The 25361-nt window shown below is 54.6% G+C and overlaps 2 protein-coding genes across 3 annotated transcripts; both read left to right on the top strand.

The window, feature by feature from the left end:
* The first annotated feature begins 210 nt into the window (after positions 1–210).
* LOC136457800 (uncharacterized) lies at positions 211–23418 on the top strand. Of its 2 annotated transcripts, none has more exons than XM_066457807.1 (6): positions 211–598; positions 1039–1169; positions 1960–2085; positions 19591–19695; positions 22387–22500; positions 23140–23418. In XM_066457807.1, exons 1-6 carry the CDS (start codon positions 292–294, stop codon positions 23182–23184), a joined length of 828 nt encoding a protein of 275 aa, XP_066313904.1. In that variant the 5' UTR covers positions 211–291; the 3' UTR covers positions 23185–23418. The 2 variants fall into 2 exon arrangements, with proteins under 2 accessions (XP_066313904.1, XP_066313905.1); XM_066457808.1 differs by having other exon boundaries at positions 212–598; positions 1960–2019.
* LOC136461461 (uncharacterized) lies at positions 6726–7289 on the top strand. The gene has a single exon (XM_066460738.1). It carries the CDS (start codon positions 6726–6728, stop codon positions 7287–7289), a length of 564 nt encoding a protein of 187 aa, XP_066316835.1.
* Positions 23419–25361: the final 1943 nt, after the last annotated feature.

Genomic DNA, 25361 nt, shown 5'->3' with positions numbered 1-25361 from the left:
AATTATTTCTCTGAAAAGCGAAAACGATAAATATTTAGGAACAGATGGAGTAGGTTATAAGAGACTCCCTATAAAAACAAAACTCTCAGTTCTTTTATCACGATTGGAAATAAAAAAAGAAGACAGGATGAGATGAGATGACGATGACGTGATTAATTAATTCTGTATATTATTGCTTAAATAAAGGGTACCTAAATAAAAGTCAGGCGTGTGAATTGGTCAACTGGACCACGGCTCACAAAACCCATCTGCAGTTGTAGCGGGGGCTCTCCCACCGTGCCACGGACGACAATGACTGTCGACGCGGCGCTCCTCGCCATCGTCGTCGCCTTCCTCCTCCCGCTGCGCCTCGTCTCCCTCGGCCTCCGCCTGGCGTCCGGGCGCCACAGCACTAGCGCCAGACACCTCCGCCGTTCCTGTGCCGCTTTGGCCGTCGCGGCGGCGCTCCTCGCCGTCATCTTCGCCCTCCCGCGTGACCACGCCAGGGATTGCGCCGCCCCGGTCGCCTCCGTCTCCAGTGGCGGGGATGAGGACGGCGGTTTCCGCGAGGAGCTGCGGTCGGAGGTCGAGCAGCTTAAGCTGCAGCTGGCGCGGCTTGGTATGTTGGGAGAACCCTAAACCCTAAGCTCCTTGTCCTGTTAGGGCTAATCCTGTTTGTATCAAAGATTCAGAGCATGCGGCTTGTTTACCCGTGTTCTAATTTTGTGATTCGCGATTGACAGTCTTGCGATTGCGATAGTTTAACAACTGAACTTTAGTCTTTAGGGTTAATGTTTTTTATTGAATTCTGCTTATTAAAAAACTGTACTCTATTTTTAGGCCCCGTTTGGAAGATGGAATTTTACCCATATCCTGTGTTTTTGTGTGAAATTTAAACTAATTCCAGTGAAATTCCTACATTCCAAGCGTAATTTAAACTAATTCCAGTGAAATTCCTACATTCCAAGCGTAATCTACTTTGTCCTATGATGTTAACGGAGTTTCTTGTATTTTTTTTCTCTCTTTTGTATGCTGATATATTTTGAACTATGCTTGCAGAATCTCTTTGGGATAGTAAATCTAAAGTGGTGGATGAGAAACTTGGTCCTTTAGAGGAGGAGAATGACCGTGTAGTGAGAGCAATGGAACTTGATATCCAGTCTCTGATCAATGAGCAGGAAAATATCAAGGTATGTTCTGTGTGTCTGGTGACTTGTTCCTTCTGGATTGTACCTCATCAATCCCATGGAGTTCGGGTAGTCATTGAGTGTTACTACCTTACCAAATTGCACAAATTTTTATTACTAGTATAAATAAACAAACAAATATTCTGATTCTACAATTTAGTTCATACATTTAGATCATGATCAAGCACCCTCCAAGCTTGAATTTTAGTGATGGTAGGTCAAGATAATTAGATGGTCTAGGTGTAAGATGGGTACAATGTGCTCAGCGATAGTGCTACTGCATCAAGAAATCATAATATGCTGTCCTAGCTGCTGCTGCCATGTAGCACGAAGGCAGTGGATATTTTGTATTGATGAAAAATGTGTGAGTTATAAAACTCTTTTTTCCCTACTTAATTGAGTGGTAGAGCTCCTGCCTTTACCTTCAAAAAAAAAGTGGGAGTTGTTCAAGTTAAATTTTGTGTGCTCCATTCGTGTGACATTTTGATTGGATCTTGGTCTTTTATGGGTGGGTGCGGAGGGGGAATACAGGCACATGTACTAGGCATTAGGCAAAGACCTGTCACAAAAACAATGTTAGTTTCTTCATTATTGCTGTAGTAGTGGACAACGAAGCTGAATATGAGTTAGTAAGCTTATGGTTTGGTCAACCTAAATAAAATCTGGTTGTTTCTGCTTATTGTTTTATTGCGAGTAGAATGAAACTAGCCAACTTCTTTACATTTAACATTTATGTTCCTAAAAGAAAAAGAGGTTCTTAAATAGCATGTATTTTGTGCTGTTTTTCATGCAGATTCAGGAATCATTATGCAGCTCATATTTTGGTGATAGTATCAAGGCAATGGAAAATGAGGTGCCTCTCACACTCAGAAAAATGTTGGATGTATTTGCTCATGTTCCTACTAAAATAGGACTACTGGTTAGTTTGGACAAACAACTGTCTGAGTCAGAATTTTTTCTTGTGTAGATTGCCTCTTAAAAGCTCTATTAGAATCTGAATACATCACCAGAATTATTCAAATATTAGCTGGATACTCTGTTCATCTCGTCTACAGGGTCAAAACTATTTAATCTTCATATATGCCTAAAAATATTGCACGCTTTTGATATTTATATATATATGCACTATTGAGTTGCATACACCGACCAGTTCAATCCAAAAGCTTAAGCTGATGGGGAGAGGTAGGCAATTCACTTATATTCCAACACTCACTCTCACGTGGAGGCTCCCTCAGGCCTCAGACGTGGAATAGGAGCGAGCAACAATTATTTTATTTAATTGCGCTAACCAGGATTCGAACTCGAGACCTCTGGCTCTGATACCATATTGAGTTGCATGCACCGACCAGTTCAACCCAAAAGCTTAAGCTGATGGGGAGAGGTGGGTGTCGGATGCCGTGAGAAGGGGTACCCTAAGCAAGACCCAAAAAACGACTGCGTAGGCTTCGTAAAGATCGAAACCAGCTAAAACACCGCTGGCCTCGGCCGATTCTCCGACCCGCCCGAGGCCCCCTCACCGCTGGCCTCGGCCGATTCTCCGACTCGCCCGAGGCACCCTCACCGCTGGCCTCGAGCGACTCCCCGCCGAAGGCCTCGGCCGGGCCACTGACCCTCCGTCCCGCGCGAGGCGGGCTCGGCAGCACTCCGCTGCCTCTTCCTTCTCCCGTCCCTCTGACAAAACGTCGTGTCGCATTAACTCAGCCAACTGCTGCCCCTGACATCGGCCGCACGCTCGGCACAGTACAGCAGAGTGGCCGACGGGACAGGAAGCAGGACGGGGCAGGGGTTACCCGCCACTGTGCTAACCACTATGCACATGGCTGACGCCCATGCCTCACTCCTGCTCCAAGGACAACGCAGCATGGGGAGCCACGTCTGGGCTACTGTGGCCTCGGAATCAGTACCCAGGACCAATAATTCCCTCCAAGGCCTCGGCAGTCTGCTTCAGGGGCTCGGCAGCCTAGGGATCCGCGTCCGCCGGGGCCCCCCGCGATGGCTTGGCCTCGGCACCTGCAGAGCCACAGCTCCCCACGACGTCATCACACGATGACCCGCACGTCGCCCGGACTGGGCAGGGGTTACCCGCCACTGTACTGACCACCATGCACATGGTGGACGCCCATGCCTCACTGTGCTGCCAACTCCTGATCCAAGGACAACGCAGCGTGGGGAGCCACGTCTGGGCTACTGTGGCCTCGGAATCAGTACCCAGGTCCAATAACTCCCCCAAGGCTTCGACAGTTTGCTTCAGGGGCTCGGCAGCCTGAGGATCCATATCCGCCGAGCCCCCCACGATGGCTCGGCCTCGGCGTCTGTAGGGCCGCTGCTCCCTACGACGTCATTGCACGGTGACCAGCACGTCGCCCGCCATGTCCTACATCAATCTATACTGGAGTCCCACGACGCACAAGATCGAGTATGACCGGCGCGTCATCTCTGCACGACAAGGACAGGGCCACTCCATCGACCATACCACGACAGTGGCCGGCTACAGGGCTCGGACACGCCACCCCGTTTACAGAAGCGCCATGTAGCAATCTATGTACGGTCCCAGGTCTCCCTTAGAGTATAAAAGGGAGGCACCGGGGCCATTTCTAGGGGCGAAAAAAAGGAGAGGAACACACCGATAGAATTTGACACTTCCACTACGCTGCTTGAGAACAACGCCTCAAGCAGCCTGCACCACCCTCACCGAGACCTGGGGCTAGCCCCCTCTCTCACCTAGCTTGTAACCCCCTACTACGAGCACTCCGGTGCAAGGAATACAAGATCAATCTCTCAGACTGGACGTAGGGCCTCGATTGCCTGAACCAGTATAAACCTTGTGTCTCTTTGCATCACCATCCGGGATTAGGGGCACGCAGCACAAACTCACTCGTTGGTTGAGGGACCCCCGGTCCCAAGACACCGACAGTTGGCGCGCCCGGTAGGGGCGCTGCGTGTCGGCTTCATCATCCTAGCAAGTTCCGGATGGCAGACCCCGTACGACCATTGCGTTTCGGCACCATAGTTTGGTTCGGAAGCCTAGAGTTCATGTCTCTAGGACATGAGTACGACATGGTGCTCCTCGCCCCTCGAGCCCCACCGTCCGACGACGAAGTCACGCCCCGGCAGCCCAGGCGCAGGCGACGCCCGGGCAGCCGCTCTCGCCACGCTCGCCAGGCACGACGCGAGCAAGGCCACCCCGACACTACGCGAACCCAGGGCGGCACGCCACTCCCCGCCGATACCCTACGACCAGCTGTTGGTATGGGGTCCCTGGCTGGGGACCTGTCTGGCCTGAGCATGGACGAAGGAACATCGTCGGCGGCTTGCGGCGATACCCAGCCGTCTAGCTCCGCTCCACCACTCCCTGGAGAGCCGACCCCGGCGGGGCAGAATATGGAAACGGCACCGTCGCCATCCCTTGGATTGAGAAATGCCGCCGCCTCTTACGCCTACGCTGCCACTCACGAGCGCCCCTCGGAACGCCGCCAGCGCTTCGCTCCCAACCTAAGCATTCGCCCCGACTCCTCGGACGAGGACGAGGCATGGCCCGGGGCGGACTTCTCCGAACTCCACAACCCTGGGGCTTTGCGCCAATTCTTGGCTGCGAGCGACTACTGCCTCGGCTACTCCGACCCCGACGACGAAGGGACTTACGATCCATCTCGTGAGTGCTTCCACGTCGGGCTCGGGATGCCAAGGGCGGGCGAAGAAGACGAGAGGACAGGCAACCATTCCCCGCCCCGGGCAGGGGCGGGCGACGCCACACCTCCGCGTCTCGAACCCCCGGCAGCACGGAACGAGAATCCTGTTCGTGGGGGACATCGACGCCCAGACCTCGAGCAGCTCCGCGAGCTTCAAGCCAAGGTCGAACAAGACCGATTCCTTCTGCAACAGCTTCGGGACACTCTTGAGCAGGAGCAGCAAGGGCGTGGTGAGGGCGGAGGAGCCCGAGGGAGGGCCCGCGACGTCCATCACCGCATCAACGATAACGAGGGGGGAGAGCCACCCCCAATCTTTAATCGCGCTAGCCAGAATGTCGCAGCGGCTGCGATGCTGGTCCGGGCGATGCCCGAGCCCTCCACGACCGAGGGGCGACGGGTCCGCGGAGAGCTCCGCGACCTCCTCGAGACCGCAGCGGTGCAGCAGGCCGAAAGTTCCGCCTCCCGCCGGCGCGGAGGCACTTCGGAGCAGCCCGCAGCGCAACCTCGCCGGGGCCAGGACGCCTCGGTCCGCCCCGAGGCCGCTCGCACGCCGACGGTCAACAGGGCCCCCTCGGTACGCGATCGACCTAGAGACCAACGCGAGGCACGGGGCGACCACGAAGTAGTTGGCGGGCGACGGCGCCACGACAACGGAGCCGCCCGGGGCTACCACCCGCACCGAGGCGGTCGCTACGACAGCGGTGAGGACCGCAGTCCTTCCCCTGAGCCGCCAGGCCCTCGGGTCTTCAGCAGGGCCATCCGCGCGGCTCCTTTCCCCGCCCGGTTCCGACAGCCGGCCAATCTCGCGAAGTACAGCGGCGAGACCAACCCGGAGCTCTGGCTCGCCGATTACCGCCTGGCCTGCCAGCTGGGCTGCGCGGACGATGACCTGCTCATCATCCGCAATCTCCCTCTGCTGTTGTCGGACTCGGCACGAGCCTGGCTCGAGCATCTCCCTCCCTCGCAAATCCACGACTGGCGCGACTTAGTTAGGATCTTCGTCGGGAACTTCCAGGGCACTTACGTACGCCCCGGGAACTCCTGGGATCTTAAGAGCTGCCGCCAGAAGCCGGACGAGTCTCTCCGAGACTTCATCCGGCGCTTCTCCAAACAGTGCACCGAGCTACCCAGCGTCGGCGACTCGGAGATCGTCCAGGCTTTCCTCTCCGGCACCACTTGTCGGGACTTGGTCCGAGAGTTAGGACGCAACGTCCCGCGCTCTGCTGCCGCGCTCCTCGACATCGCCACCAGCTTCGCCTCAGGGGAAGAGGCTGTCGGAGCCATCTTCCCCGACGCCGATTGCAAGGGTAAGCGGAGGGAAGAGGCCCCCGTGGCCTCGACCTCCCACCTCCCAAAGAAAAAGAAGAAGGGTCGCCCAGGGAAGCGGGAGGTCCTCGAGGCCATCCATGTCGCCACAACAGATCGCAGGAATGCCCGAGGCCCCCGTGGCCCCGGGCTATTCGACGACATGCTGAAGAAGCCCTGCCCTTACCATCAAGGTCCGGTGAAGCATGCTCTCGAGGATTGCACCATGCTGCGGCGCTACTACGCCAAGCTCGGGCTCCCCGACGACGACGCCAAGCAGAAGGGCGCCAGCGGTCGGAACGAGGACAAGGACGACGGGTTCCCCGAGGTACGCAACGCTTTCATGATCTTCGGTGGGCCCTCGGCATGCCTTACGACGCGGCAGCGCAAGAGGGAGCGCCGAGAAGTCTTCTCGGTCAAGGTGGCCACCCCCCAGTACCTCGACTGGTCCCGAGAGGCGATCACCTTCGATCGAGGTGACCACCCCGACCGTATTCCGAATCCTGGGCAGTACCCGCTGGTCGTCGACCCGATCATCGGCAACACCCGACTCTCCAAGGTGTTGATGGACGGAGGCAGCGGTCTCAACATCCTCTACGCCAACACCCTGGAGCTCTTAGAGATCGACCGGTCAAGGCTACGAGGCGACGTTGCACCCTTCCACGGCATCGTGCCGGGTAGGCGCACGCAACCCCTCGGGCGCATCGACCTTCCCGTCTGCTTCGGCACCCCTTCCAACTACCGCAAGGAAGTCCTCACCTTCGAAGTAGTCGGGTTCGGGGGAGCCTACCACGCCATCCTGGGGCGACCATGCTACGCCAAGTTCATGGCAGTGCCCAACTATACCTACCTCAAGCTCAAGATGCCAGGCCCTAATGGGGTCATCACGATCGAATCCACGTACGAACATGCATACGACTGCGACGTCGAGTGCATCGAGTACGCCGAGGCCCTTGCGGAGGCCGAGACCCTCATCGCCCACCTAGACCAGCTCAGTGGCGAGGTGCCTGACTCCAAGCGTCGCGCGGGGGCGTTCGAGCCCGCTGAAACCATCAAACTCATCCCAGTCGACCCCGCATGCCCCGACGACCAGGCGCTGAAAATCAGCGCCACCCTCGACGTCAAATAGGAAGCCGTGCTCGTCGACTTTCTCCGTGCGAACGCCGACATTTTCGCATGGAGTCCCTCGGACATGCCGGGCATACCGAGGGAAGTCGCCGAGCACGCCCTGGACATCCGGGCTGGATCTAGACCGGCGAGGCAACGCCTGCGTCGCTTCGACGAAGAAAAACGCAGGGCCATCGGGGAGGAGGTACAGAAGCTCTTGGCGGCCGGGTTCATCAAGGAAGTATCCCACCCGGAGTGGTTGGCTAACCCCGTTTTAGTCAAGAAGAAAAATGGGAAGTGGAGGATGTGTGTAGACTACACCGGTCTGAATAAAGCCTGTCCAAAGGTCCCCTTCCCATTACCTCGAATCGATCAAATCGTTGATTCCACCGCAGGGTGCGAGACCCTGTCTTTCCTCGATGCGTACTCCGGATACCATCAGATCAAGATGAAAGAGTCCGACCAGCTCGCGACTTCCTTCATCACACCGTTTGGCATGTACTGCTACGTGACGATGCCCTTCGGCCTCAGAAACGCAGGTGCCACGTACCAGCGGTGCATGACCCAGGTCTTTGGCGACAACATTGGGCAGACCGTCGAGGCCTACGTGGACGACATCGTGGTCAAAACCAGAAAGGCCGAAAATCTCGTGAATGACTTGGGGGTGACCTTCAAATGCCTTAGAGAGAGGGGCATCATGCTCTTGGGATTCATAGTCTCGGAACGCGGCATTGAGGCCAACCCAGAGAAGGTCTCAGCTATAACCAGCATGGGGCCAATCAGAGACCTCAAGGGAGTACAGAGGGTCATGGGATGCCTTGCGGCCCTAAGTCGCTTCATCTCGCGCCTCGGCGAAAAAGGCCTGCCCCTGTACCGCCTCTTGAGAAAGTCCGAGCGCTTTTCTTGGACCGCCGAGGCCGAGGAAGCCCTCGCCAGGCTCAAAGCACTGCTGACCAACCCCCCCGTCTTGGTACCGCCCGCCGAGGGCGAGCACCTCTTGCTCTACGTCACCGCGACAACCCAAGTGGTCAGCGCGGCCGTAGTAGTCGAGAGGCAGGAGAAGGGACATGCTCTACCCGTCCAACGACCTGTTTACTTCATCAGCGAAGTGCTCTCCGAAACTAAGACGCGTTACCGCCACATCCAGAAGCTGGTTTACGCAGTAGTCTTGGCTCGACGCAAGCTGCGTCACTACTTCGAGTCCCACCCGGTGACTGTGGTGTCGTCGTTTCCTCTCGGAGAGATAGTCCAAAACCGGGAGGCCTCGGGTAGAGTAGCCAAGTGGGCTGTCGAACTCATGGGGGAAACCCTGTCCTTCGCGCCTTGGAAGGCGATCAAATCACAGGCCCTATCCGACTTTGTAGCCGAATGGACCGACACACAGCTGCCACCCGTTCAGATCCAATCAGAATGCTGGACCATGTACTTCGACGGGTCCCTGACGAAGACTGGGGCTGGCGCGGGCCTGCTCCTGGTCTCGCCCCTCGGAGTACACATGCGCTACATGATCCGGCTTCACTTCGCCGCCTCCAACAATGTCGCCGAATACGAGGCCCTCATCAACGGCCTGCAAGTTGCCATCGAACTTGGAGTACGACGTCTCGACGTACGGGGTGATTCGCAGCTCGTCGTCGATCAGGTGATGAAAGAGGCAAGCTGCCATGACCCCAAAATGAAGGCGTACTGCGCGATGGTACGTCGCCTGGAGAACAAGTTCGACGGTCTCGAACTCAACCACGTTGCACGAAAGTTCAACGAGGCCGCGGACGAACTAGCAAAGATGGCGTCTGCACGGACCCCGGTCCCCCCGAACGTCTTCACCAGAGACCTCCACAAGCCATCCGTCGACTACGCCTCAGCGATGGAAGAGGGCCCATCGGCCGAGCCCACCGAAGGGCCCGAGGCCCCCTCTGCCACCAAGACCTCGCCCGCCGAGCCCGAGGCCATGGCGATTGACGCAGAGCCTCCCAAGGTCGACCAAGGAACGGACTGGCGAGTCCCTTTCCTTGATCACCTCGTTCGAGGAGAACTGCCTGCTGACAGAACCGAAGCCCGACGGCTTGCGCGACGCGCCAAGACTTACGCCCTCTGCGACGACGAGTTGTATAGGCGTAGCCCATCTGGTGTTCTCCAGCGATGCATCACCACCGAGGCTGGCCAATCCTTACTTTGGGACTTGCACGCGGGAGTCTGCGGGCACCACGCGGCGCCTCGGGCGCTCGTGGGTAACGCCTTCCGCCAAGGTTTCTATTGGCCAACGGCGGTGGCCGACGCCACGAAGCTAGTACGCTCCTGCGAGGGATGCCAGTACTACGCTCGACAGACGCACCTTCCGGCCCAAGCCCTCCAAACCATCCCCATCACATGGCCATTCGCTGTGTGGGGGCTGGACATGGTTGGGCCTCTGCAGAAGGCATCCGGGGGCCATACCCATCTGCTGGTAGCTATCGACAAATTCTCCAAATGGATCGAGGCTCGCCCAATCGCTCAGATCAAATCCGAGCAAGTGGTGCTGTTCTTCACCGATATCATCCACAGGTTCGGGGTTCCTAACACCATCATCACTGACAATGGGACACAATTCACCGGACGCAAGTTCCTAACGTTCTGCGACGACCACCACATCCGGGTGGCTTGGTCGGCCGTAGGGCACCCAAGGACGAATGGCCAAGTAGAGCGTGCCAACGGCATGATCCTACAAGGCCTTAAGCCAAGAATATTCAACCAATTGAAGAAGTTTGGCAAGAAAATGGCTTGCCGAACTCCCGTCAGTCATCTGGAGCCTAAGAAATACCCCAAGCCGAGCCACGGGATTCACACCGTTCTTCCTGGTCTATGGAGCCGAGGCCATCCTCCCCACTGACTTAGAATACGGTTCCCCGAGGCTACAGGCGTACAACGAGCAAAGCAACCGCACTGCCCGCGAAGACGCCCTCGACCAACTGGAGGAAGCCCGAGACGTCGCGCTACTACACTCAGCCAGGTACCAGCAAGCCCTACGGCGCTACCAAGCCCGGCGCGTCCAAAGCCGAGACCTGAAGGTGGGCGACCTGGTGCTGAGACGGAGGCAGAGCAACAAGGGCCGCCACAAGCTGACCCCACCCTGGGAAGGGCCGTACATCGTCGCTCAAGTGCTGAAGCCCGGGACCTACAAGTTGGCCAACGAGAAGGGCGAAATCTTCGCAAACGCTTGGAACATAGAACAGCTACGTCGCTTCTACCCTTAAATTTCCAAACGTTGTTTACATTGTTTCTCGAAATACAATAAAGAAAGCGTTCTTAGTTGTTATAATCTTTCGAGGAACCCCCCTTATAGACAAGTCGATCGTATAGAACCTAAGGACCGTACGAACGTCTCAAAGGCGAAAAGGCTGGCCGAGCCGTGAGAACGGCCCACGCCTCCGGGCTACGGCAGCTCCCTCACCACCTTTTCACCCAAAGGACAGCGTAGGCTCCGAGGAAGTTCTATGCAGAGATAGGGGCTCGACGTCACAATAGCGCTATAAGGGAGACTCGGCTCTGCCTCTGCAAAGTCGAGCCTCCCTCGGGGGCCAAATAGGGGGAAACCCCCTAAAATCCCGAAACCCCCTGAGTCTCGAACACCGTTTGTTAATGATCTTTCAAAAAAATTTTACGCCAAACTCTCTTACGCTCCGACGGGACCTCCACAAGAAACCCAAAGACCAAAAGTTTGTCTGGAGGCCAAAGGGCCGGTCGAGTCGTGAGAACGGCCTACGCCTCTGGGCTACGGCAGCTCCCTCACCACCCTTCGCCGAAGGACGGCTTAGGTACCAAGGGATTTCTTTGCGGGTTCCCAAGATCGAGACAGAGGGCACAGGCTTGGAAGTAGAACAGAAAACGGTTAAAAGACGCACATACGCAAATACTTTAAAAGGCCTCAACAGCCACAAAAACGTCACGATACAACAACTAACTCAATCCGGTTACATGGCCCCTTTTGGCCCAGGTCAAAGCTCAAGGATCGGTGGCCGGCGCGGGAGGGACCACCTCTTCTTCAAACAGACCAGCCAGCGCCGTGCCAGGTGCCTCGGCCGCCTCCAACAGCTTCACGACCTCCGCATCAGCCTCCTCGTCATCTTCTGACAATACATAGCCGTCGCTGACAGCCTCGAGGTTGATGGCGTAGTGCGAAGAGACGACAGCCAGGGCGCGCTTGACACCCGTGTGCAAAGCCCCCCGGAGCCTCTCGCGGACGCGGCCGCTCAACGCAATCAGGCGGCTCCCAAGGGAGCTGGCTGATTGGACCTCCTCGACGTCCAGGGCCTCGCAGGCGGTACGGACAGCGCTACGTAACGCCTCGTGCTCCCGGACCTCAGCATCCAGCGCCGCTTGCGCTGCGACGGAGGCCTCAGCCGCCTGGGAAGCTTCTTTTTTCAGATCTACGTCGCAACGAGGGGTCAGGAGTCAAACGCGAACCAGAACAAGTGGAACAAGGAACACGGTTCAGCGGAACTCACCCTCGGCCTTGTTCTTCCAGGCTAGACCTCGACCCGAGAGGCCTCGGCCGCCTTGGTAACCTCTGCCAAGGCGACTCTCGTCGCCTGATGCTCGCTCTGCTCCGCACCCAGCTGCCCGGCTGTGGCCTTCGCAGAGGCCGTCGCTTCTTGGGCCCGAGACCTGAAGGAGTCTCGCTCCTCCTCCAGTTCCTTGATCTTCGCCTCCAAGGGGGCAGCCTGCCCCTTAGCCGTGACCAACTCGGCCTGAAGGTCAGCACAACGAAGGCGGAGGTCCTCCACCTCCGCGCACCGCGCTGACAAAAGCCTCTGGGCGTCGGCGAGCAGGCCCCTCTGCCGCCGGAGCTGGTCCCAGATATCCCTCTCCCTTCGTAGGAACACCGATTTCCCAAGGGACCGGGTCTCGAGCTCCTATAAAGGTAAGAAACGCGCGTCAAAACGCTGCGAGGGAACTCGAAGAGAAAACAACTCGGCACGGGAGAGGAAGGTACTTACCTGGGTAACACCGGGCAAGTCCCGTCCCATAATAGTCATCGCCGTCTGCAGCGACCGCACTGCCAGTTGGTGGTACTGCTCGAGGGTATCCCACCGCCCCCCCTCTGCGATATCTTCAAGGGCGAACACAGGCTCCCCCTCGGGATCAGCCTGGCTCCGCCAGAAAACACGCGGGAAGTTCCACCCACGGGGCTCGGGCCGTAGCCGGGCAAGGGCCGAACTCCCCTCGGCGGGATCTGGGACCGGCTGCTCCGCGGTACTGGCCTCCTCGACGTCCGCCGCCTCCTTCCCTCGGGAAGAATCATCAGACGAGATTGTCTGAACCAGGGGCGGCGCCAAAATTTGCTCCGTCTCCACCTCCATCGCCTCAGCCTCGACGGACCCGGGGGCTCTGGCCTCCGCCATCTCTACCTCGGTGGCCCCGGCGTCCACCGCCCTGGCTTCAGAGGTCTCGGGGGCTCCGGCCTCACCCTCAACGGCCTCGGCAATAATGGACGCCCCAGCCTCCTTCGCCCCAAGACCCGCGACGTCGCGAGGCAGTGGGCTCCTCCTCCTCCACTCGCTCCGCGGCTGCCTCGGCACCCTTTTCCTGGGCAGCCGCCTCCTCCGAAACGGCCCCGCCCTGACGCCGCGCCACGCTGCACGCCAGCCTGCGCCTCCGCTGCCTGATGGGCAGAGGAGCTAACATTCACCTTGAGCGCCTTACGGGGCGCCAAGGGAGGATCTTCCACCAGATGCGTCTGGCTGGAAGCAAAGACACTCCCAAGGTCAGCACGCGACCGAGGGGCAAACAAGAAGTAGTACGTACTCCACCAGAAAAAACGCTTACCGTGAACGGGGATGCAGCCGCTTCAACACCGCCAGTCTCCTCTGCAACGGCGGCGGTGGTGGCAGCAGCGCGGCCTCGGTGACCACCGGTGCCAGCTGGCCTCCGTCGGGCCCCGGCACCTCCTCGACCCTTCGCGGAGACGAGGGGGTCGCCCCCACCGTCGCCGGCTCCACCTCCACCGTCGAACCCATCGGGCTGACGGCACGCTCCTCCAACACCCGCGCCTCGGGTGTGTCGGCCTCGGCCCCGGGACGAGCCGCCACCGGCCCCGGGACACCTCCTCCTCCTAGGAGCGTCAGGCTCCTTGCCGGCGCCCTAGGCACCATCTCCCTAATGTCGGGGAGGTGTTCTAGGCAGGCCGTCCCCACCTCGCGCCCGTCGCCGTCGCCCGAAGAATCCGACATCGACGACGAGGGAGACGGCTCCAACGGGAGACCGTCGAGCTTCTGACGCCGGCGACGGGCGTCTAGCTTTTCGCGCGCAAGGAGCTTCTTCGTGCGCTTCGCCTCCTTGGCATCTTTCTTCTTCTTCTCCTCCTCGGCACGCGCCCTGTTCACGGACCGCCGCCGGGCGTCCTCGGGAACGGGCAGCGGGGAGCCTTGCACGTCTCTTATCCCCTATGGGAACAACGAAGTAAGACAACAGACAAAAAAGAAAAAAGGAAAACGAAAAACAAGAAGGCCGCGAAAGCCTCGACGACATCCAACTTACCAGCGAGACATACCCCCACGACGGGCGCATCGGGAACGGCATCAGATCGCCAATCTTCGGCTTCCCGTCTACCGCCTCTCTCACCCGACGCAGGGTCTCGTCGTCGGTAAGGGCGAAGGCGGACATCTTGACACCAGCGATTGGATCGCCCGGTGTCATCTCGAACAGCCGCCGCCGCCGGGCCATCAGCGGCAACACCCTCCGGCGGTGAAAAGCCGCCACGACCACGGCCGCCGAAAGACCGTGGTCACGCAGCTTCCCCAAGGCCCTCAAGAGCGGTTCCAGCCTAGGCTGATCGGCCTTGACGACGCCGTATCCCCATTTCTCTGGTTGACTCTCTACAACCCGCCCGGTATAAGGGGGAAGTCCTCCGCCGTCGTTGCGGAGGTAGAACCAGCCGTCGTACCAACGACGGTTGGACGAGGACAGCTGGGCCGGGATGTAGAGGGACTGCCGATCTTGGCGTACGTGAAGGGTGCAGCCGCCGGCCCTCTGCACCTTCCGAGCCCCCCTCGTTCCCCCCGGCTTGGTGGTGAACGTCGCTCGGAACAAGTGGAGCCACAACTCCCAGTGGGGAGCAATCCCCAAGTACCCCTCACAGACGGCGACGAAGATGGCCGCCTGCGCGATGGAGTTGGGGCTGAAATTGTGAAGCTCCACACCGTAGTAGTGCGGGAGCGCCCGCATGAAGTTGTCCACCGGCGACCCGAGGCCTCGCTCGTGGAAGACGACGAAGCTCACCACGTAGCCGTCGCGCGGCCTCGGCTCCGACTCGTTCCCCGGAGCAATCCACTCCGGCTCGTCAGGGTCGGTGATCGGGCGAAGAAGACCGGCCTCCACGAGCGACTGCAGCTTCTCCTCGGTGACGTCGGACCGCTCCCAGGGATCCGCCGGGAGGATGACGGGGCCACCAGCCATTGCGCGGCGGAGGACGCTGCTACGGCGGTAATCTCTCTCCCTCTCTCTTTCAGTCTCTCGCCCTCCTCCTTCTCCTCCCCGGCGCTCTATGCTCTCAGCAACGGCACGGAGGCAGCGAAGGCGAGTGCGGAAAAGGTAAGAAGGGGAAGGGCGAGGTTCTTCGCGTATTTATGCAGGGACAGGGCGAAACCGCCGGGCGACGAAATCGGGGAAGTTTCCCCAAAAGATCCGGCGCGGTTATCCAGATCCGGTTTTACCGCCCACGCGCCCACTCCCTCCTCATTAAATCGTGCGTGCAGATACGTCCCGTCGGCGGACACCACGTCACGTCCAACCGCAGCAGCAGCAGGCGCCGTTTCACTGCCCCGAAAAAGTCGCCTCAAAAGACGCGCCTGCCGTTGTTAGCCGTAGGGAGAGAAATAACCCCCCCCCATTCCTTTCAGGCAAAGGAACTGGGCACCGAGCCCGCTACGGTCCAGGGGTTCGAAGGCTGGGCCCTTAGGGGTTTCGACAGCCGCCCCAGGGCAACAGAGTCAGGGGCGACTACGGGCGAGCCTATACGAGGCCGAGGCCCAAGCAAGCGAAACGCTTGGGACGCCCTGTGTCGTGTCCGAGACCGGTAGGGAGGTCTCCGAATGGGATCCCACCGTAGGGAGGCACCGAGCCACCGAGGCCCAGCGAACGGCCTCGGCACCCACTAGAGAAACCCTCCGGCACTCTTGGAGCGCGTCTCCGGACCGCTAGCCGACCCCCAGCGAACGGGGTACGGGCCTCCACTCGGACTTACCCGATAACAGCTCACCGGAACTGCCATCGCTCGCGCCCACCGAGGGTAGCGTGGCACATTCCACCCCTCCTTCCGAGCGAAAAGGAAGCGCGAGGGTCGAGTAAAAAGTCAGGAGAATCCCTGACGGCCCTCTTGCTCCGCGCAGAGGCTAAGGGACTCTTCCTGCAAAAAACATTGCCGAGACCCAGCGACTTAGGCTCGCACCCGAGGGGGCTCGGCAAAACAAACCCTCCTTCCGAGCGAAAAGGAAGCGCGAGGGTCGTTCAAAAAGCCAGAAGAGCTCCTGACGGCCCTCTTGCTCCGTGCAGAGGCTAGGGAGCTCCCTCTGCTAAAGATGCCGAGACCCCGCGACCTAGGCTCGCACCCGAGGGGGGCTCGGCAGACAGACCCTCACGCGCGAGGGGCGAACCAAAAAGCCAGGGGGACCTCTGATCGCTCTCTCGCTCCGCGCGAGACTCGGGGGCTCCTCCTGCAACTTTGCCGAGACCCAGCGGCTCAGGCTCGCACACGAGTGGGCTCGGCAAACAGCCCCCCGTCCGAGCGAAAAGGACGTGCGGGGACGGACAAAACAGTCGGGAGGACCCCTGACTACCCTCTCGCCCCGTGCGGAGGCTCGGGGGCTCTTCCTACGCCCAAGATAAAGACAAAAGCGACCCAAGACCGTTACGGTCCAGGGGTTCGAAGGCTGGACCCCCCGGGGGTTTCGACAGCTGCCCCAGGGCAAAAGAGTCAGGGACGACTACGGGCGAGCCTGTACGGGCGCACCCTGTGTCGTGTCCGAGACCGGCAAGGATGTCTCCGAATGGGATCCCACCGTAGGGAGGCACCGAGCCACCGAGGCCCAGCGAACGGCCTCGGCACCCACTAGAGAAACCCGCCGGTACTCTTGGAGCGCGTCCCCGGACCGCTAGCCGACCCCCAGCGAACGGGGTACGGGCCTCCACTTGGACTTACCCGATAACAGCTCACCGGAAATGCCGACGCTCGCGCCCACCGAGGGTAGCGCGGCATCTTCCACCCCTCCTTCCAAGCGAAAAAGAAGTACGGGGGTCGTACAAACAGCCGGGGGAACCCCTGACGGCCCTCTCGCTCCAGGCGGAGGCTGAGGGGCTTTTTCCGCAGCATCGTCAAGGCCCTGCGATCCGAACTCACACCCATGGGCCCGGCAAACACCCCTCACTCGAAGGAGAAAAAAGCCCCTGAAGAAATGAAATCACTCCTCCAGGGCCTCGGGGGCTACACCCGACGGGTGCGCTCGCGCGCACCCACCAAAGCCTCGAGTACAAACATCATCCCAACAGGAACTGTCGAGAGCCAATCCTCGTCAGAACCTCAGGGGGAGTACCTTCACTCCCCCCAAGGCTCGGGGGCTACTGTCGGATGCCGTGAGAAGGGGTACCCTAAGCAAGACCCAAAAAACGACTGCGTAGGCTTCGTAAAGATCGAAACCAGCTAAAACACCGCTGGCCTCGGCCGATTCTCTGACCCGCCCGAGGCCCCCTCACTGCTGGCCTCGGCCGATTCTCCGACTCGCCCGAGGCACCCTCACCGCTGGCCTCGAGCGACTCCCCGCCGAAGGCCTCGGCCGGGCCACTGACCCTCCGTCCCGCGCGAGGCGGGCTCGGCAGCACTCCGCTGCCTCTTCCTTCTCCCGTCCCTCTGACAAAACGTCGTGTTGCATTAACTCAGCCAACTGCTGCCTCTGACATCGGCCGCACGCTCGGCACAGTACAGCAGAGTGGCCGACGGGACAGGAAGCAGGACGGGGCAGGGGTTACCCGCCACTGTGCTAACCACTATGCACATGGCTGACGCCCATGCCTCACTCCTGCTCCAAGGACAACGCAGCATGGGGAGCCACGTCTGGGCTACTGTGGCCTCGGAATCAGTACCCAGGACCAATAATTCCCTCCAAGGCCTCGGCAGTCTGCTTCAGGGGCTCGGCAGCCTAGGGATCCACGTCCGCCGGGGGCCCCCCGCGATGGCTTGGCCTCGGCACCTGCAGAGCCACAGCTCCCCACGACGTCATCACACGATGACCCGCACGTCGCCCGGACTGGGCAGGGGTTACCCGCCACTGTACTGACCACCATGCACATGGTGGACGCCCATGCCTCACTGTGCTGCCAACTCCTGATCCAAGGACAACGCAGCGTGGGGAGCCACGTCTGGGCTACTGTGGCCTCGGAATCAGTACCCAGGTCCAATAACTCCCCCAAGGCTTCGGCAGTTTGCTTCAGGGGCTCGGCAGCCTGAGGATCCATATCCGCCGAGCCCCCCACGATGGCTCGGCCTCGGCGTCTGCAGGGCCGCTGCTCCCTACGACGTCATTGCACGGTGACCAGCACGTCGCCCGCCATGTCCTACATCAAGCTATACTGGAGTCCCCACGACGCACAAGATCGAGTATGACCGGCGCGTCACCTCTGCACGACAAGGACAGGGCCACTCCATCGACCATACCACGACAGTGGCCGGCTACAGGGCTCGGACACGCCACCCCGTTTACAGAAGCGCCATGTAGCAATCTATGTACGGTCCCAGGTCTCCCTTAGAGTATAAAAGGGAGGCACCGGGGCCATTTCTAGGGGCGACAAAAAGGAGAGGAACACACCGATAGAATTTGACACTTCCACTACGCTGCTTGAGAACAACGCCTCAAGCAGCCTGCACCACCCTCACCGAGACCTGGGGCTAGCCCCCTCTCTCACCTAGCTTGTAACCCCCTACTACGAGCACTCCGGTGCAAGGAATACAAGATCAATCTCTCAGACTGGACGTAGGGCCTCGATTGCCTGAACCAGTATAAACCTTGTGTCTCTTTGCATCACCATCCGGGATTAGGGGCACGCAGCACAAACTCACTCGTTGGTTGAGGGACCCCCGGTCCTAAGACACCGACAGTGGGCAATTCACTTATATTCCAACATGCACTGCTACTGTTTACATCGCTGCTTTGATTTTCGTTTTCTTCATTGATACACCTTTTGCGAACCTTAAAAATTATTAATGCCTGATCGTCATAGGTGTTATTTTTTACAAATCCAGCAAACCACCTACCTGTCTTTTATCTGTTTCAGTAGAGTTTTAATTTTGCTAACTTATTTTGTACACGTCTTGTTGTTCGCTGATGATGTAGTGTTAGTGGACGAAAGCTAGGCGGGAGTAAATAGGAAACTAGAGTTGTGGCGGCAGACCCTTGAGTCTAAAGGTTTTAGATTAAGCAGAACTAAAACCGAATACATGAAATGTGACTTTGGCGGAGCTGCACAGGAGGAGGGAGATGTGAGTTTGGAAGGTCAAGTAGTGCCTAAGAAGGACACCATTCGTTATCTAGGATCGATGTTACAGAGAGATGGAGATATTGATGCGGACGTTAGCCATAGAATCAAAGTAGGGTGGATCAAGTGGCGACAAGCTTCTGGCATTCTTTGTGACAAGAGGGTACCACAAAAGCTAAAAGGCAAGTTTTATAGAATGGCGATTAGACCGGCTATGTTGTATGGAGCAGAATGTTGGCCTACAAAGATTCGTCATGTTCAACAACGAGTGTTGCAGAAATGCGTATGTTGCGATGGATTTGTGGTCACACAAGAATGGACCGAGTTAGGAACGATGATATACGTGACCGCCTAGGGGTAGCACCAATTGAAGAAAAGCTTATCCAACATCGGTTGAGGTGGTTTGGCCATGTCCAAAGGAGACCTTCAGAGGCACCAGTGCATTGTGGAGTCCTAAGCCAAGCTAATAATGTGAGGAGAGGTAGAGGTAGACCGAAATTGACATGGGGGGAGGCAATAAAAAGATATTTGAAAGCTTGGGATATACCTAGAGATCTATGTTTGAATAAGAGTGCTTGGAAAGCAGCTATTGATGTGCCTGAACCGTGACTAGGGGCTCTTGATGGGTTTCAACTCTAGCCTACACCAACTTGCTTGGGACTGACAGGCTTTGTTGTTGTTGTTGTTGTATTTTGTACGCGTCTTATATTGCCTGTTATGTGTGGCAAAGAAAATATTATTCCAGCTGTTCTTTTATGTGCTATTGGGCCTCCATTCTGAAAGCTGTTTCAGCTATTCACCTTATGGAGTTATGATTTATGAAATAGGTTCAAATTCTAAAAGATGGATCAAGAAAGATGAACTTGGATATATGGACAGTAGCAAAGGACACAACAGAAAAGGTCGAAGCTCTGCATTCAGCTATCAAGAAGGTATCTTTCTATAGGTTATCAAGGAACCTTTTAGCTGCATGACCTTTTATGTGCTACTTGTTTATTTACAAGTTTTATTTTTATCTTTTGTCTGGTAAAGTGGTAGTACACCTTAAAATTTTAATCTATCTGGTTAACCATTTTTTCTCAGACCTTGTGTTGTTGAAATTTAGGTCCACTCTATATATGTAAGCAATATAATGATAAGCTTTGGTGTGACAATAATGTCACTATTGTGATACTATTTTGGCATTTGTCAACTCCATATCTTTCAATTGCAACCCAATTTTTTTTCTGGAAATTCAGACAAAATACTCACACAGCGTCAGTGGCAAATAACCATTTTGCTACCAACAATTTTTTTTCTCGAACACGCAGGAGAGCTGCGCGTCATTGTATTAATAGAAAGAAGTGCTACTAACAAATTAATAAAGGGACATTTCTCAAGTCAAGCATATTGACCCGCCATCTTGTGCCATCCGCCACCATCACTATGATAGTCACGCGGTAGTTTGATCGTGGTGGTGGTCGGTGGTACATGAAGTTGTTGCAGTGCTTCTCTTCACCATTGTTACCTGTAATGTTGGGCCTGTCCTACTACTGCAAAAAAAAAAACATGAGGAGGCAGAGGGCTAGGAGGCTGCGGCAACAGCTTACTTAGCAATAATCCTTTTTATCTATCTACAAGATTTGTTCTTAAGCAAGTTAGCAAGTTTTAGCCACCACCTCTCATACAAAATGTTATTTTAGCCTTCCCCACTCTTCGTCGCAAACTATAGATTATTCCACGTTGAATCACTTTTCTCACCTTTTCAATAAGAAAGCGATAGGGATCCAATCTCCCTCAGCCACCAGAAATTTAGGTTGCCCGGGCAGGTCGGGTTCGAGGGACGTGGGTTGTGGGTGTCTAAAAGCACGGGTTGAAGGGGTTAGTTTGAATTGAGTGACCCCAACTAATCTGAGTCAATGAGCTTTGATATGCCATGTATGAGTAGTTACAAAAGACCAATACAAAGTAATAAAAAATAAAAAGAACAAGATAGTTTAAATTGAGCTGTGTACAGTGGCCCATTCAGCCAAGCTCGATGAGGTATATAATACGGCTATGCAATACAGAAGTAGATGTAGAAGATCCATTGTAAAGTTAAAAAAAGAAAAGAAAAGGTAAATATTAGTTGGACTTCTGCACTCTGGCCCATCCAGCCGACCTAACATTCTGCCCTAAGAAGTTATTAAGAGCATAACCTCTAGTCTCTCACTTTGCGAATGCATGCTGCCAGTAGTTCCTTTCTTCCTCGTTTCTCTCTGCTCCCAAGTCCCTACTCCATCAATGCTGCCAGCACTAGATCCATCACCACTGGCCAAAACTGGTCTTCCATCTGGGTAAAGTCGTCTGCTCTTGTTCTCATCTTTGCTCTAGTAGTTTCAGTTTCACTGAAGACATCCGTATCCCGCTGTGGCTGCTACAGCACCAGTGTGGTGCTGTCACCCGGTGGCTGGTGGTCAATGGTCCTCATCAGTGCTGGGTCTGGGTGCCTCCCACACCTTAGCAACAGCATCCTCCTCCATATCTCCCCCCCTCCCCTTACCAACAGCATCATCCTCCATATCTTCCCCCTCCCCCTTTTATTCCTTGATACATCTCATTCCATGTGGCAACAGGACAGTGACCATCATTGATTTCGACCCGTGAATCAGGACAGTGTTTCTGGCTCGTGGAATGCGGAATTGTCCCAGATCCCTGTGACCACGATCTCTCTCCCTCCCTCCCTCCGGGTAGAGTCCTATACCATAGTTACGACTTGATCTCATTCTACTTCCCACACCAACCAAGCTTGTTGCAGCTGTGAACACAAACCACACATTGAGCATGCCACTGCCTTCCACCAGCACCACACCATACCTCAGCCACATTGCTCTCCGTGGCCACACCACATCTCAGTCCAATTACCGATTTATCAGTGGACAGCATCCTATTGGCTGTGACAGCATGCTGGTGGGTGGAAGTGGTAATACCAACCCCAGTGATCAATGGGCTGGTGGGACAAGCACGATTTGGAAGATGATTAATGGGGAGACTTAAGGGCATGTTATGCCTGTTTATAACTGGTGTCAGTGGTTATGAAGGAACCCCGTTTCCCTCTTCTGAAGTGATATGCATCTATGCTCCTTTTGCTATCCAGAACCAATATGACATACTTTTGGTCAAAGTGCTTTTCAGGGGAAAATTAGACTGGGAAGTATAATAATATGCATTCTACCTTAATGAACAGAACTTGATTGGCATGGAGTTCGGGTCACCAATATTGTACTTGAAGGAATCCCTTCAAAATTTGTAGAACCAGAAGAAAATTACAGCCCTAAGAACTATCTTCATAAATAATACCCTCCAGAACGCCATATGCAAGAACTGAAAATCTTTAACGCAACGCTGAATTTTATGATCGATCTGTTCTTACAGTGTTGAAAATGTTGACCTTATTTCCAGCATCTTCATCCACCGCATCGTAGAAAGGACATCATAGTACAGTTAGGGATTTTAAGCTTCAGTATCCAGTTGCCTTATAGCTCCTTTGGCACTTCAAAGCTTTGTTTTACAACTTTCATGGTTATGTGCTGTTGTGCTGTAAATATGGTTGTAGCTGTAGGTACTTGTTTTCAGATGGTCATTTCATGGTCATACTACTGCAGGTTCAAGTTATAGCTGATGAATGGGTCACGATGAACTCTACTGCTAACAGAATATGGTCATTCACTAAGGAGACAGAGAAAAGGGTGGAAGGTCTATATTCAGATTTAAAGAAGGTATGCTTATTTAAGACTATCAAGTATCAACTTTTCATTATCTAAAATGTCCACGTTGCGTAAATGTCATCCTTGTTTCGCATTTGATTTATTATATTCTTTTGCAGTATAATTTGAAATTGAATACATTGTAAGCCTTTCTTTTTTTGAAAAGTCTTAGTAGATGCTAATACTTAAGACAACCTCTCTTTGTTAAAATACTTGGACAACATTTCTGTGCAATTTCAAGGTTTGCATTGAGTCATACATTTTTCAGTTTCCACATGTGCATTTCTGTAACAAAAGAAACAAAGATACATAATTCATATTCAAATGCTAGGAACATTTGTCACTGGAACAAATTTGTTTAGTAGATAACAGTGCCATATTGCTTCTGTATGCTGCAGTTACATGTTATGGGTACAAATGAATCACAATGGGAAGTGTTTGATGGGGGGTGAGTTCACCTAGAATGTTCCAAATGCCAGTATATTTTGGAGCATATACCATAAAATAAATAATCACACGTGGAACTATTATGTAATAAGACACCAAAAGGAATTTTCTTTGATGAGGATAGCAACTAGAACATAAAACTTGAAAACATTCCTTTCTTGTTTTATCACCATTGGCACTAAGGATTTAATGATTTATGCGCAGGGCTTCAAGCAGACGAAGAGAAAAGTGCCATTCTGGAGAGATTGATGATGCTGTGGACGGACCGGATGTTTGACCACTGTCATTGATGCTCCGCTTGGAATTGTTAGCAACTTAATCCGCTTGTGTCCAGTGTTTATATTTTCGCGTCCTTATTACTTGTCAGACGAGGTTGTGGTTGTTGAGACCTTGTGCGACCCGACTTGCTAACTACTTTCGTGCCGTCATGGTCACATAATGGGTAATGCGCTAGCAACAGTGTGACGGACGTCCTTCGGAATATGAATTGTTATTTTTTTACTATTATAAAATACGCAGTAGATCTCCGAAATAGCCAGGTACCACAGCTTTATTCCTGTACTTTTCGCTCTAAGTAGTAGTACTGACACCCTACTCCACCCCCGGCCCCCTCTTCTGAATGTGAAAAATGGCGCCGCTTGTAACGGCAACGGCGATGCTGCGGTTTGTTGTGACTCACTGCGTCTCCTTGTCCTTGGGCTACAAATGTTCTTTTGATGCAGGAAGCGATGAAGCATGCCTGCTTTTCTTTATAACAAACGTATTTGAGCGCAAGGTGGCGAGCTCCACGCCGCTCGGTGAAGACGTCGCCCAACACAAGTTAGGAGGATGGGGACAAGAAACTTCGCGCCGTGAAGCTTCAAGGGCCAAATCTTCCATGGGGTGCATTTGGTTTTGGGATAAGAGGGATGTGATGGATGCATTTCAGTTTTTTAGATGGAATGGTTCCGTCTCTGTGTTTAGTTAGGAGAATGGGGACATTTTTGTTTTGTGTTTTGTTGGAGAGATGGGGATGAATAGGATACATAACTTTACGCTACGTTAGACATTAGCCGGAGCGCTCACACATGCAAAGAGGAAGAGAAGGCGACAACATACCAAACCAGACACCGTCTGACGAGTGTGTAACTGAATTTTTGAGAGATGAAGGGAGCCCATCCCTCATGTCCTCAAACCAAACACTGAAACAAATTGGGATATATCCCTCATGCTCCCATCCTTAATATCCCACTTCATCCCTGTCTTGCCCCCAAAGCAAACACAAGGTACATCCAAGGATGAGTGATCGCATACTATAACATTAGTGTAGGACCAAAAGGGTGACTACTAGTTTAGTCACTAGCTATTAGCTAACCACTTCCTAAGGTTCTTATTGGAAACTCATCTCCCTCAAGCTACCAAAATAAGCTATATATAAGCTTATTACAATTCCGGCACACCGTTTTGTATCGTTCTTTCATATTTGCTCCTTTTAGAATGCATCCTAATCAGTGCAGTCTTGCATTGTAAGCTGCAAAATTCTAGATGTTGTAAGAAAAAATTGTTCCTAGCAAGGGCAATCAGTGTTTTTTATGATTGAATAACAACATGACCATTTGAACTAACTTTGTTTGCGTATACAAGGTTTTAGTCCTATGGATGCAACTTGCAAGGATGGACTTGAGCTAGGCTGACGATGAAGATAAAGTGATCAAACACCACAAGCAAAGGATAATGAGCTGCCATGAAGACCGTGGAAGACAAGAAATAAGCTCAAGACATAGTAGAAAAAGCCCAGACAAAAAGACACTCTGAAATTGCTCTCGATAAGCATCGGAGGGGCGCACCAGAGATTCTTGGTGTGCATGGAGGGATAAACAGGGTGAAGCCTAGTCCAAGGCAAGCTACAAGGCGTGCACCAAAACTCTCTGGTGAGCATTAAGCTTAGGCGTGGGAGCTTGAAACGGTGAACAGTGCAAAAGCGCGGTGGAGGAGGTAAGGAGCACGGGAGCTCTCCAGTGCATGTATCAGGTGAGCACTGGAAGGACATGTGCTGTCTAGTGAAGGTTTGAAGTCCTGGGCTTCACATCAGAAATCTCTGATGTGGGCATCGAAGAAACCACCGGAGAGTCAAATCAACAATGGTTGAAAGGATCTAGGTGGCTAGAGAGGGGGGATTGAATAGCCTATAAAAAATTCTTCTCCAAAGCACAATACTAGAGCAAAGGTGATTCATACAACAAATGATCCTAATAGCCTCTACTTCCTCTAGCTCTAAATCACCCAATCAAGCCCCTACACAATTCTAGTAGCAAGAGATTTCTAGTCTAAATCACAACACCACACACAAGCTATACTAGCTACATAAACAAACTAGAGAGCAACTAAGAACTAGTTACTACTAAAACTACAACTACACTACTCTAGCTAGCTAAATCAAGCAACTA

Source organism: Miscanthus floridulus, chromosome 6 (assembly GCF_019320115.1).
Source record: "Miscanthus floridulus cultivar M001 chromosome 6, ASM1932011v1, whole genome shotgun sequence".
Lineage (NCBI taxonomy): Eukaryota > Viridiplantae > Streptophyta > Magnoliopsida > Poales > Poaceae > Miscanthus > Miscanthus floridulus.
This window is presented reverse-complemented; position numbering and strand designations above follow the sequence as displayed.

What these genes read in the sequence shown, in the direction of transcription:
- LOC136457800 (XM_066457807.1), top strand. Translation starts at nt 292, where the DNA reads ATGACTGTCGACGCGGCGCTCCTCGCCATCGTCGTCGCCTTCCTCCTC. An exon ending in ATGAGCAGGAAAATATCAAG is followed by an intron (nt 1,170 to 1,959) that starts GTATGTTCTGTG and finishes TTTTTCATGCAG; the next exon opens with ATTCAGGAATCATTATGCAG. An exon ending in TGCATTCAGCTATCAAGAAG is followed by an intron (nt 19,696 to 22,386) that starts GTATCTTTCTAT and finishes ATACTACTGCAG; the next exon opens with GTTCAAGTTATAGCTGATGA.
- LOC136461461 (XM_066460738.1), top strand. Translation starts at nt 6,726, where the DNA reads ATGGACGGAGGCAGCGGTCTCAACATCCTCTACGCCAACACCCTGGAG.